Here is a 13,114-nt window from a genome sequence, read left to right as displayed (position 1 = left end):
TTAAAGAAAGTTTTGCTGTTTGTGTAACTGACTAGACCATGTGCTATAATCTGTGTTTTCTCAGTTATCCTTAATTGGGGAAAAACTGAACTCTGGTATTTTTATTCTAAATCAAGCACAACTCCTCACTTCCTGGCAGCTATCCAACAATGAAGGAGGTGTCAGAAGGCAGTAATCAGCCTTTGTAGGATTTATCTAGTCATTGGATGAAAACGGGACCTAAGACCATCAGTGGACCTGACTGATCAGGGATCTAAGAAGACCTGAAATGCTCAGCTTTGAAGATCTGAAATAACTATTTGTTTGACTAATGTGGCTATCTTTGACTAAAAGTTGATCATCCAAACTGGTATTTTAACCTCTAAAACCAGCCTAAAGCACCAGTGCTTAGCTGTTAGGGGACAGCCCAGAAAGAAGAATCAGGATCATGGGACGCTAGATTTGAATAAGCTGTGGTTAATCCTGCATCTACCCACTTTCTTTGTGAAGTTATGGAGAAAGGTACTAAAACTGTGATACATTCCTTTGCAGGCATGATTGGGGAGCAGTTTATTCCTGGAGGGCCCCACTTGGCCTTATACAACTATAAAGAGGGCCAGTGGGTCGAACTCCTAAACTGGCATCATTTCACCATGTATTTCTTCTTTGGGCTGCTGGGTGTGGCGAACATCTTATGTTTTATCATCAGTTCACTTCCTACCTCCTTAACCAAGTTAATGTTGTCGAATGCCTTATTTGTGGAGGGTAAGTATAAGTGAGTATTTTCCTGTACCTTACACTATCCTTGGACACTTGTCTAGCCCTGTATACTAACATTCTTTTCGTGTCTTGCTGCCACCTTGATCAGTTGGGTCATCTGTTGAGCCATCATGATGAAACAGTCAGATGTCCTACATAGGATGCCAGGGAGTAAAAATCCTTGGCATGTATTCATATAGTACAACAGGATAAGCACTATCATTTGATGTGCTTTATTCACATGTTACATCATTCTCAAAGAACCACCTACCATGGTTATTTAAGTTTTTCTGGAAAATATCATTATTTCCATTTTGAACCAAGTGGGCTCACAGTAGTGAAGCATGAATATCCTGAAACAAGGAGACCACTCACAGTGACCTCCTAACCTACTAACCAGTCTTTCATATTAGTATAATGAAACTCCACCATCACATGATAAGTAGGGTTAAAAAATCAGTCACATAAAAAGAAGAGGTCCTATTTTTGAGAGGTTAATAACACTTTTTGTTCAGTTGATGTCCCTGTTACTATGGAGGGAAAACAGATGTTTAGTAATTTGTTTTCTCTTATTGTATTTGTAAGGAATACATTGCTTATGGAACTAAGAAAGCCCCAAATTATCAGGAGGCAGTCATTTCCTAACTGTCTACCTTCCTTCCCACATCTGAAGATAAGGAATTTTTCCAACCCCTCTCTGAGAACAAAGGCTAACTCAAAGATAGGCATCAACAACCAACAGCATGATTCTCATTATCTCACGGTATCACCATATTTTGAATGAACATCTTTTCTTTCTCATCTAAATGAAAAGGTTGAAGATAAAGCTGGAATCTGCTTATGGGATTAAAAAATATAGGTAGTTACTACTTCTTGCAAGCTTCCAGAGCATCTTGTCATACCCATCAAAGATTTGTATATATATATATATATATATATTTGCTTACTCCAATGGACCAAATTCCTTAAGGCAAGGATTTGTCTCATTCACCTGTGTATTCACCTTAACTCTTGTTCCCCTGCCCCCATCACACTTATTATTCATCCTCCTGCATAGAAGATACTTTGAAATATAGTTAGTTGAAAATGTTGTGATATGTTAGACAAGGAAATAAAGTCTGGGAAAGGGAAAAGAAGTGTTACATCTCTTTTCTTAAGAGGTAGTGATGATGCCAAAAATGCTAGAAGTTTCCATTATTATGGGAAGCAGAGAGCATTTGATATTTTGGACAAATTTTGCATCTGTGCATGTGTGTGCATGTGTATATGTGTGAAATTCTATGGAGCAGGGGAGAGAGAGAAAGGAGAAAAATGGTGGATGACCTTTGGTTTCACTTAAAAAGAGAAACAATTTTCTCCCTCTCTATCAGCTTTTATCATGTACAATCACACTCATGGCCGGGAAATGCTGGACATCTTTGTGCACCAGCTGCTAGTCTTGGCCGTCTTTGTGACAGGCCTGATTGCCTTCTTGGAGCTCTTCATACGGACCAGTATCACTGTGGAACTTCTTCGGACAAGCTTTATCCTTCTTCAGGGGAGCTGGTTCTGGCAGGTGAGTTGGGGCCTCTAGTTAATGTAGCTGGTGTCTCCATCTGTAGTCTTTTCTCTTTGGTGGGGTATTTTGATCTAGAACTGGAGACTTCTTTCTGATGTGCTGCCTCTTGCCAGAATGTGGGTTTTTGAGAGATGGTGTTTCTTTGAGTAGCCCAGAGGCCCTGGTGGGAGTGCCGACAGAGCAGCCGTCAGGGGAAGGAAGTGGGGTATGCCCATTTTCATCACATACTTGAATACCCATAATGTAAGGAATTCTGAGATTTTTGTTGGCAGCAGTTGCTAATACCAAAGCAGCTTACAGCCTAATGGGTAATAAGCTTGAGAAATATATGAAAGGCAGGAAGGAGGGGGAATTATTAATTATTGAGAAGCAAGTATGTGCCAGTCATTCTACAGGACTTTTACAAACATGTTGTTTCATTTTGTCCTCACAGTGACCTAGGTATTATACCAAATTTACTAATATGACTCAGCGAGACCGAGTTACTATCCCAGACTCACACAGTAATGGAACTAGGATCTAATAAATGTGGGTCCTAGTCCCCAGGCTTTTTTCATTTTACTCTGTTGACTACCTACCCTCGTTGTGTTGTCAAAAACGTGTGTTCCAATTAGTGAACTTCTATTTTATAGAGACTGGTAAATCATACTCTAATATGTACATATGAATGTAAAGAAAGTCTGGGGTGAAAGATGAATGTGGTCTGATAGAGGAGATGTTTAGTCACCAGAAAGCAGGAACTTGGGATGAGGTGATTGCAGGGATTTGCATTTCTCAGGAGGAGTGATAAAAAAGCATTAGTCAGTGATGGGAAGAAAGACATCATGGTCATAATGAGATAGGAAAGATGTGATAGTTAAGCATAGGAGAGACTGGAAAGATTGTGGGGAGTGGGGGCTAGTAAGGAAGCATTATTTTCAAGGGTTATTTTGAAGGGATAAGGACATCGAAAAAAGTAACAAATATCCTGTGTGATAAAATCGATTATTGATTAATCAGTTTGTAAACAAAATTTGTTTTGTTAGATTATAATCTGCTGAAAACTTAAATAAATGGAATGTAAAACACTGTCATGCATTCTGTATCTTCTAATTGGAATGTCTTGCCATGTGCACTCGTTGCCTAATCAAAAATAAAGATGGATTGAAAAAATTTCAAAAGAACTAACTTGTGGTCACTATCACACAGTGAGTTCATACTTTGGTGTATCTCCTCTGCTCTAAACACATTACAAAAAAAAAAATACAAAAAAAAAAAACACATTACAATGACAGATGAAATTTGAAAAATACCTAGAAAACAAAAAAAGGAAATTAAAAGAAGAAAAATGTAAAATAAAAAATAAGAAAATGACCTAGCTGCACTGAAACAACACAGACAGAAACACGGCAAGCTACCTCGTGGGCTAGACCAGAACAGCACTGGGTAGTGGGGAGGAGAGCTGAACTGCAGGCCTGTGGGCTCTGGTGTGATTCAAGAGCAAGTCCAAGCATTCCTCTCAAGGTGGGAAGGGAAGGCAGGCTCTCGGAACTCTCTTTGTGCTGTTTATATATTCCATCTTCCTATTTGCTTTTCATCTTACTGATCTCTCACTTTCTCATGGAGAGTTTTATATTATAGTTATGGATTTGTCCATTTCTCCTTATTTTCGGTTTTTGCTTTAATGTTATGAGGCTGTATTCTGCTTTTTTTTTTTTTTTTTTTTTTTTTTTTCGTTTAGTGCTCATTTTCTTTCAGTCTTTCTTGTTGCTAAAGAAATACATCTCTGGCCATCTACACATTATAACTGCCTCCCGTAAGATTTGATGTGCGGTACTTTTCACTCTTGGGAAATTTTGAATGTTGCATTTTCCATTGTGCTTTTATCTTTAATTTGTGAGTTAACTAGGGGTGCACTTTTAAGTTTCCAAAGATGTTATTTTTATTTTTATTATTCATTTTCAGCTTAGGCTTCATAGTCAGAGAATACGTTCTCTTTGAAATGTGTTGTGCTGAGACTTCCTTTGGGGACATAGCCCAATGTCAGTAGTAGTAAATGTTGCATGTATTTGAAAGAGGGTATATGCTGTCTTTGTTGAGTTCAGGATTCTACATATATTTACGAGATCAAGTATCGTTAAAGAGCTAAATATTTATTTATTCTTTTAAAGATATTATTTATTTATTCATGAGAGACACAGAGGCAGAGACACAGGCAGAGGGAGAAGCAGGCTCCCTGCAGGAAGCCTGATGCAGGACTTGATCACAGGACCCCAGGGTCATGCCCTGAGCTAAAGGCAGATGCTCACTCACTGAGCCACCCAGGCATCCCAAAGAGCTAAATATTTAAATAAAGAAGGTAGAAAGTAAGAACAAAAGGGGAAACCCAAGGAGAGAAAAAAAAAAAGGAATAATAAAGAGCAGAATTAATGAAGTGAATTAGTGTTCCATTAATAATTAATGATTAAGAATCTGAGGAAAGAAGCATGGGCTATCACAACTGAGAATAGGCTGACCTAATGTTGTCCCTTTTGGCAGAGAAATAATGTTTTTATATTTTACCAAAAGCTTTTCTAGGAAAGAGCTATGAGGTTAAAATCTTTGGGTGTAAATCTGTGACTATTTAAAAATCTTTTCCATCTATCAGTATGTCTAGACTAGTTTCTTTTTTTACCTGGAGGCTAGACTAAATAACGTTTGGAGGCCTAAAGGAAAATGAACATTTAATACCAATACAAACACACACACTGGCAGGAAATGAAGGTTTAGCTGTAGAACCTCCCTCTCCCCTCAGATTCCTCTGAAACAAAAATGTTTAGAGACGTAGGTGAATTCATTCTGCTTTTATTTTGATGCTATGTGTGTTATATGAATTTTATGGCCAAAACTCTGTCTTAAGCTGATAATATGACATTGTGACTTGCCTTTCACTGTATTTTCTCTCTACTTGTCCACAGATGGTTAATCCTAGTGCATGCACAACATACAGACAGATTAGCACACCTAGGCTCTTGCAATTCTAAATAAGGAGATGCGAAATGAATGAAGCAAATGTTCAGCTTGGCCATTTTTTTCTAAGTCATACATAAATGAGGGACTAATAGGTCAACCTAGTGGGAATTACACTCCCAACCTATAAAAACATTTTCCTTCCGGACCCTTATTACAGTCACATATGTTTTCTCAAAAGCTGTCATGAGCACACACGAGTTGTGTCTGTCTACAGTGTCAGCTTTACTCAATCATAAAGCAAAGTTAAATCACAATTATAAAGCAGGTTCAGGATTCCAAACTCAAGGACATTTCACCATGTGATTAAGTTTGCCTTCTTACAAGGTGCACAGAGCAGGACAGAAGACAAGCCCCACGACAAACAAGACCACAGAAGGGGGAGGAGTTGAGGAAGCACAGGTGAAGTCAGTCTGTGGGCGCTCAGTTGAGATAAGGCCTCCAGTTAGGCCGGGTCAGCTTGGGGCACTTGATGCTTTTAATGTTCAAGCAGTGAAGGTTCTCGGTTCTGCCCGGAGATCATTCGGGCAGAGCCTTCACTGGCAGTTGCCTTTTTTAAGGGGTCAGACATAGAAGGGCAGGTCTGAAGAGTCTGATAGTTTGCTGCCCAAACCCTTCCCTTTTGAAAGGGATTTCATCGGTTTTGGGTCCCTGCAGCCCTCTCTGGTTCAGCTTGTTCTCAGCTCTGGGGGGTCAGCTGACATTGGTCCTGGTGATATCTCCTTGCTTCCGAACCTTAGCTGCTTGTGTCATTGCTTGACGCAGCCCCTTGCTTGACATGAGAGACTCCATTTCGCTCTCCACAAAAACCTATGCATATTATGCAATTTAAAAAAAGAAAAAGATTTTTTTAAAAAGATACTCTTCAGGCCCATTCATTCCATGAATCATGGTTTCTCTGAGACTCTTTGTAGGAGGATATTTCTTTCTTTCTTTCTTTCTTTCTTTCTTTCTTTCTTTCTTTCTTTCTTTCTTTCTTTCTTTCAGACTTATCTATTTGAGAGAAAAAGGGAGGGGGAGAGAGTGTGCATGCACCTCAGCTGGGGGTGAGGGGCAGATGGAGAGGGAGAGAGAGAATCTCAAGCAGGTTCCCCGCTGAGCTTAGAGCCCTGGTCGGGGAGTGGGAAAGTTGGGGGGGGGGGCTCCATATCATGACCCTAAGGTCATGACCTGAGCCAAAATCAAGAGTCAGGTGCTCAATTGACTGAGCCACCCAGGTGCCCCATGGGAGAAGATTTCTGAAGCTCACTTTTGCACTTTGTCATTTCCAAGTTGCCTCCCATCATTGTCAGAGTCAAGGCCCAGAGATGATCAGGGGAGGAGGAAGACTTTTGTCTTTGCTTCTCATTACTTGGAACAGTCACTTCTGGGGCATCACCCACCCACCCCCGCTAACCGCTCGGGGGACTCGTCCCACGACTTCCCAGATGGCTGAGCCCAAGGAAAAATTCAGCCTTATTTGCTTTTAAGAAAGATAAAAGTTTACTCAAAGATGTCCAAAAGATCTAAGTGGTAGTGGTATGAGGTCTGAAATGGTAGATCAAACTCTCGTTTAAGGCTAATAGTGTTGAGGGCACCCCGGGTGGCCCAGCGGTTTAGGGCCGCCTTCAGCCCAGGGCCTGATCCTGGAGACCCGGGATCCAGTCCCACATTGGGCTCCCTGCAAGGAGCCTGCTTCTCCTTCTGCCTGTGTCTCTGCCAGTCTCTCTCTCTCTCTCTCTGTGTGTGTGTGTCTCTCATGAATAAATAAAATCTTAGAAAAAAAAAAAAGGCTAATAGTGTTGAAATAAGTGATTAGAGAATAAGACCTAGAATGCTAGGAAATTCAAACTCCCTATAGGAAATGGGGCCCTGGCTTGCTTGTACAGTAGAGAAGATAGTTATTTACATTTTAAATGTAATATTAAGGAAGCTCAAACTAGTCAGAAACAGATGTTCAGGAGTGACCTAGAAGATACAGCAAGAAAAAATTCTTTTTCAGACCTTTTTTTGGTTGGAATTTTACATTAGGAAGCAAATTAGAACAGCCAATGAAAGAGTAGTGGCTGATTCTGTATTTAAAGGACGATTTAATGAGCTGTGGCATATTCTGGCCATTGTTTTTCAGCTTTCCAAATTCACTTGCTTTTAGCCTGAAATGACTTTGGAATGTTTTCAAAATAATCACATCAATTAACTCAGTTCATAGGCTTCACAGTGGTCTTTGGTTAAGAATTTAGCTTTCAGTGTCAGGCTCTGAGGGTCTCAAGGAGATTAGCAATGAGAGGTATTCAACTCTTTCTTTCTTTCTTTCTTTCTTTCTTTCTTTCTTTCTTTCTTTCTTTCTTTCTTCTTTCTTTCTTTTCTTTCTTTTTGTTATAAAACAGTAAACCCTTGACTGGTAGAATTGGTGATGACCAATGAAGGTGACTTAAGATATTTATTTTAGAAGCTCCAAAACACAATTGTGCCTAGTGCGTGGAAGAAGAAGTCGCTGGGACTGTAGTCAGGCAGCCATGGATCTGGAGTCTGCTTCTACCCTGTTAATCACATGAGTGTACACTATATATTCTATGCTTTACCAGCGGCAGGTAAAGTTGAATTGGGATTTGAAAGATGGATGAGAGCCACCAATGTGTTGGGCTTGAGGTTTAGGATGAGTGATACTCCTTTGCCTCTTTTGGTCTTAGCTCCTATATTAGTATCCTAGGGCTACAATAACAAAGTCCTGCAAATTGGATGACTTATCTGATCTATATATCCAGTCTATCTATCCAATCTATCCAATCTATCTATCTCTATCACTGTTCTGGAGGCCAGAAGTCCAGAAATCAAGGGGTCAGCATGTTGGTTCCTTCCTGGGGGCCCAGAGAGTGGCCAGCCATCCTTAACATCCCTTGGTGTATGGCAGTGTAATCTCAACCTCTGCCTCCATAGTCACACCTGTGTGTTTCTGTGTCCCTGTGTCTTCACATGGCCTTCCATAAAAAGGACACCAGTTATTGGATTGAGGGCCAGTTCTAATCCAGTATGACCTCATCTCAAGTTGATGATATCTGCAAAGATCTTATTTCCAAATAAGGTCACATTCACAGGCACCAAGTGTTAGGACATCAGCATGTCCTTTTGGAGGCACACAATATGACCCACAACAACTGCTAACCCTTACCTCTGGGAGCTGTAGCAAATCACTCCCCAAGCCGGAGTGGTTGGGTGGATGGCATTGGGAGGACATTGTTAGGACCAATAGGTAGGAACTGAGGAGCTGGTGCATAGTACAATACACTCAACTCTCCCTAATAGATACTTACATGACATAATTTCTCTGCCATCTTTCATGAGTTGCTGCAAGAGGAAGGCATGAGAAGCATGGGAAAAAGGTATCTTATTCTTGAAGTTATTATGAGGACAGAAATATTGTGAAGTTTATGTATGAATGAGGTTAAGATGCCCCACACACAGCAGTACATCTAGCAGGTGGTACAAATGGTAATTCTCTTTCCAACTAAAGGGAATCCTTTAAAATGGGAAATGACAAGTGATTAAAGCCTAAGTCTTGTTTTTTCCTTTTACTCATGTTATTTGAAATTTCAAACAGAAATGGAATTAAAGTTTCACTCAACCTTATGGATTAAATGCTTTCTTTTTTGTTCCTATAACATTTCTTTTATTAGATATGTGATCCTGGGAAAATTATGAAGCCACCCAATTTTCTCATCTGGAGGATAAAGACAATAATACATTAAAATGGGATACTAATACCTCATTTAAGGGCCATTTTAAGGAAAACTCCCAAGCACTGTAACTGACATGTAGTTAGCCAATATGGTGGACATTCATACAATTATTCATGTAATTATCTTGGTATTATATTTCATTTTGTTCTAGAGATCTGACATATGTCCATCCTCCCATCTGTCCATCATCCATCCATCTCTCTCTCTCTCTCTCTCTCTCTCTCTCTATGTATCTATCATCTTATTTTTTGTTGGAATAAAATTTACATAACAGAATTAACTGTTTTAGAATATATAATTCAGTGCCATTTAAGTACATTCATGATATTGAGCAACTCCTACCTCTATTCAGTTCATTGCCTTAGAAGGAAAGCCCAAGGACCCTGAAGCAATCATTGTCTTTCATTCTCCCAGTCCCTGAAAACCCCTAATTTGCTTTTTGTTTCCATGAATTTACCTATTCCAGGTAAGATGAATATTTATTCATCTTCTTGTTGATCATAGGGGAAAAGCTTTCAGTCTTTTATCGTTGAATTCATATGATGTTAGCTGTGAGCATTTATTTAGTTTTGAAACCTTTTTTGTACCCTAGTGTTGAAATAATGGAGTGAAACTGCACAACTAAGAAACCTGGCACATTCTCCGAAAGTCTGCTAATCCATAGAGATGATTCTTATTCATATTTTGAAAATTGATCTTCAAATATCCTTAACATTTTTTTCAAAAATATTACCTGGTAGATGCTATCTGTAACTAAAGCAGGCAGTAAGACCTGATGTCTTATCTGTGGCATCTCAGATAATCGGAGTTACCGTAGTTAAGATTAATCTTGGAACCAACCATTTTGAAATGTACTATCTTTGGGAATGTGGCTGATTATTTTAATGTGTGCTTTTTGTTTTAAATTACAGATTGGTTTTGTCCTTTATCCCCCCAGTGGAGGTCCTGCATGGGATACAATGGATCATAACAATGTTATGTTTCTTACCATATGCTTTTGTTGGCATTATGCATTAAACATGGTCGTCGTTGGAATGATTTATGCCTTTGTCACTTGGTAAGTTAGTGATTTTTTTGTTCATATAAATTCTGTTCCTTGGTATATGATCATCGAGACTTAAAAAAGGAACTTCATTCTTTAGTATTCCGTAAGACAGGGTAATGTACCAGAGAATTATCTGCAAACCTAGCAATTCCCCCTTGAAAGAAGAAATGCTGGTTTAAAGTTAGACTCACTCAGAAATGTCTCAGCTGTGTCTCTGACCTATGTGTCACTCCTCAGCACACTTTTCTGGGCCTTCCTGTCTTTGCATAGGCTGTTTCCTTTTCCAAATGGTCTTCTCCATCCCTGCAGGGAGCCCTCCATTTGCCCACATGTACATCAATCATAGCAATTCATAAGCTTGGTGTCATTTTTTAACCAACATTCATGTATCCCATCAAATTTGAGTCCATGAATAATTTCACATTTATTCTAATATTTCTAACAGTAAGATTCAGTTGAAAAATCACGTTTTTAGACCCTGCTGAAATGTTTTACAATGGATGAAGAGCAATATAACAGATTGACAAAACACATAACCTAGCTCTACTACCTCTCATCGGTATGGCTTTGGGCAAATTACGTGAACACATAAAGTCTCAGTTTTGTTGTTTACAAATGGGAATAATAATAGTACCTAAATGAGATATGTATTTAAACTGCTTAGGAGATAATAAGGGCACAGCAGAGGTTATTCTTCTTGTTATTCTTGTTCTTTTTATTATTTTCCATGTTCTCCTCCTTTTCCTTCTGTATCACAAAATGCATAAGGTACAGACCCTATGGGGAGAGACAGACAATTTAGATACAGTGCAATAGGTGGAAAAAGTAGAAGAACAAAGCACTATTGGAACCCAGAGGGGGCTTCCTCTCAGTTGAGAATTAAGCTTTAGCTTGAAGGATGAGAAGAAATAGAAAGAATTGAACACCGTTTCTGTCTGTAAGGCTGCTAATACCAAACTGCAACGGGCCTGGCTGATTCCAACTACTAGGCCTGCAGGCTCCACACTTAATTTTTCAGACTGCAGCACTGACTTAAATCTTCTATATCTGCAGTCTTCATTTTGGTGGTCATGAGCTACCTGACTATGTGGTTATGGAGCACTTGACATGTGCCTAGTGCCGCATACAGTGCATATCTGTATATGCATAGTGACTACCATATTGGGCAGTATACATCTAGTAGGTTCTCTAGATTCCTAAAATGTGGTAGCTGCTTCTAGGTCCAGTGGGGTCTCAGCCTCTTCAAAAACTAGCTTTCTACTCTTCTCTCTCAGGTCACCTCTCTTGCTTTGTGCTTCTTTGAGCTCCACTGCTGAAGCAGCTTTGGTTCTGGGTCTCTAAATAAGAGAACTATTTTCTTGTCTAGCTCCCAGATGTCTCTGCTAAGCTTCGAGTCAGTTTACTTTGATCTGTACTCACCTCCTCTAGAGATCTAAGTGCTTTGGGTACTGGGAGATTATAGCTTCTCATTAGATTTCTCTTAGTTCTATTTCATTCCCCCAAAGCATGCGCATGGCTGTTAAGACTGGCTCTGCCATTGAGTGAAACTTGGCTTCTTCCTCTGTTGTTCTAGGCTGACATCTGGGCCTCATCTCCTTAGGGGCTGGGCAACCTCCAAGAATAATGGCAACATTCAAGGAGCCTCTCTAGCTCACATCAGCTCCCTTCCAGAGCCAAAAGAAGACTACTGTCTCTTCCTGTTTCAAAAGGCTTCAGACCTCTCTTATCCACTTACAGTTTTCTAGAAACCAGAAACTCCATGTTTATTTTTTCCACCTTTACCTTTTTGATCCATTAGTGCCTTCTACCTGGCATATCCAAATCAAATACCCATCTCCTCTATGAAATATGTTTCAGATGCTTTTCAGTTTTGCTCTCATATTGCTCTTGGAAATATAAGAACAAGAGCTCATGTTGTGAGGTATGTTGATAGAAACTTAAGCAATAACTTAAAAATTATAAAGATTCAGTACTGACTTTTGGTGAGGTCACGTGGCAGGCTAATTCAGCTCTATAATCATAAGGAGTTTTGACAATCTATCTTTCAGGGTTTGACTGTAGAGTAGTTTGTAATTCAGTCAGAGGTGAGGGATTTTTCAGGGCATTATATCAGAATTTGACAAAGTGCAAAGATCGCCATGGAAACAAAACTGGATTGTGGAACCACAATTCCCCAAATCTCAGAGAAATAAAGTTTTACTTCCCAGCTTTCCAGAACAATGGCTCGAAGGTTGCCCCTTTCAGCCCCATACCTGCTGGTACCAGTTCTGAAATGACAACTCATAGGAGAGACTTATCTGTTTGGAAATTTTATTAGACGTTCTACTGTATTTCATGTTGAAACATCACTATTCATAGGACTATTTCAAAAGCCCCTCTCTATGGGTAGAGAAATATTTCCCACTTTCAGGCTGGTTTCCTAAGCAAGAATTCAGGTGAACCATTTCAAAGAATAAAATAGAGATGACCAAATTCCAGGCATATGATGGTTAGGCTTCTGAAAGTTTGATTTCCAAATAGACTCTAGAAGTTCACCCAGAGTCTTGGCTCTGCTCTTTCTCTCATTGACTGAAGAAAACATATAGGAGCAGAAGCTCAGATACATCCTAACCTTAGTATCCTGGACTAACATCATTCCAGGACCTAGCAATTATTTGTACTTCCTGTTTATCATTCTAGCCTTTCATCTGTCTCCAGCAGCCATTTATGCATGTGCCAATACCCAGGGCTACAGGCTTCAGATAGAGTCTGAACATGCCTCAGCTTGGCTGGCGGCGTATAGCAACAGCAGACACAACCCAGAAAGGAGGAGTGGGAAACAGGAGGAGTCACTAGGGTCTGGGTTAACAATTAATTTGTAATAAGTTGCCATGTGTTTGTTTTATTTTCCACAAGAGCCATCAGGAATGCATCTAATTAATGAATTAACAGTTAACCCATTTCATTTAGCATGTATTGAGGTTGTGCAATGTAGAGATAAATGTGTGGATCTAAAAAATGATGTAAACACTGTCCCATACTTTAACTTATTTAACGCTATTGGTCTTTCACAAGAACAGTGCCTTGGAG

General features: G+C 39.6%; 1 protein-coding gene across 7 annotated transcripts in view; it reads left to right on the top strand.

Annotated features, from left to right (window-relative positions):
- The window catches only part of TMEM45A (transmembrane protein 45A), a 64,829-nt gene that overhangs the window by 49,946 nt on the left and 1,769 nt on the right, over nucleotides 1-13,114 (top strand). For all 7 annotated transcript variants that reach the window (XM_041724939.1, XM_041725113.1, XM_041725250.1 and 4 more), the window contains 3 exons: nucleotides 532-744; nucleotides 2,109-2,293; nucleotides 9,912-10,057. In XM_041724939.1, coding sequence (XP_041580873.1) covers nucleotides 532-744; nucleotides 2,109-2,293; nucleotides 9,912-10,057 — 544 coding nt within the window. The remainder of the gene's footprint in view (nucleotides 1-531; nucleotides 745-2,108; nucleotides 2,294-9,911; nucleotides 10,058-13,114) is intronic.

Source organism: Vulpes lagopus, chromosome 1 (genome assembly GCF_018345385.1).
Source record: "Vulpes lagopus strain Blue_001 chromosome 1, ASM1834538v1, whole genome shotgun sequence".
In the NCBI taxonomy this organism is placed as follows: Eukaryota; Metazoa; Chordata; class Mammalia; order Carnivora; family Canidae; genus Vulpes; species Vulpes lagopus.
Note: the sequence above shows the minus strand (reverse complement) of the source record. Positions and strands in the feature narration are given on the sequence as shown.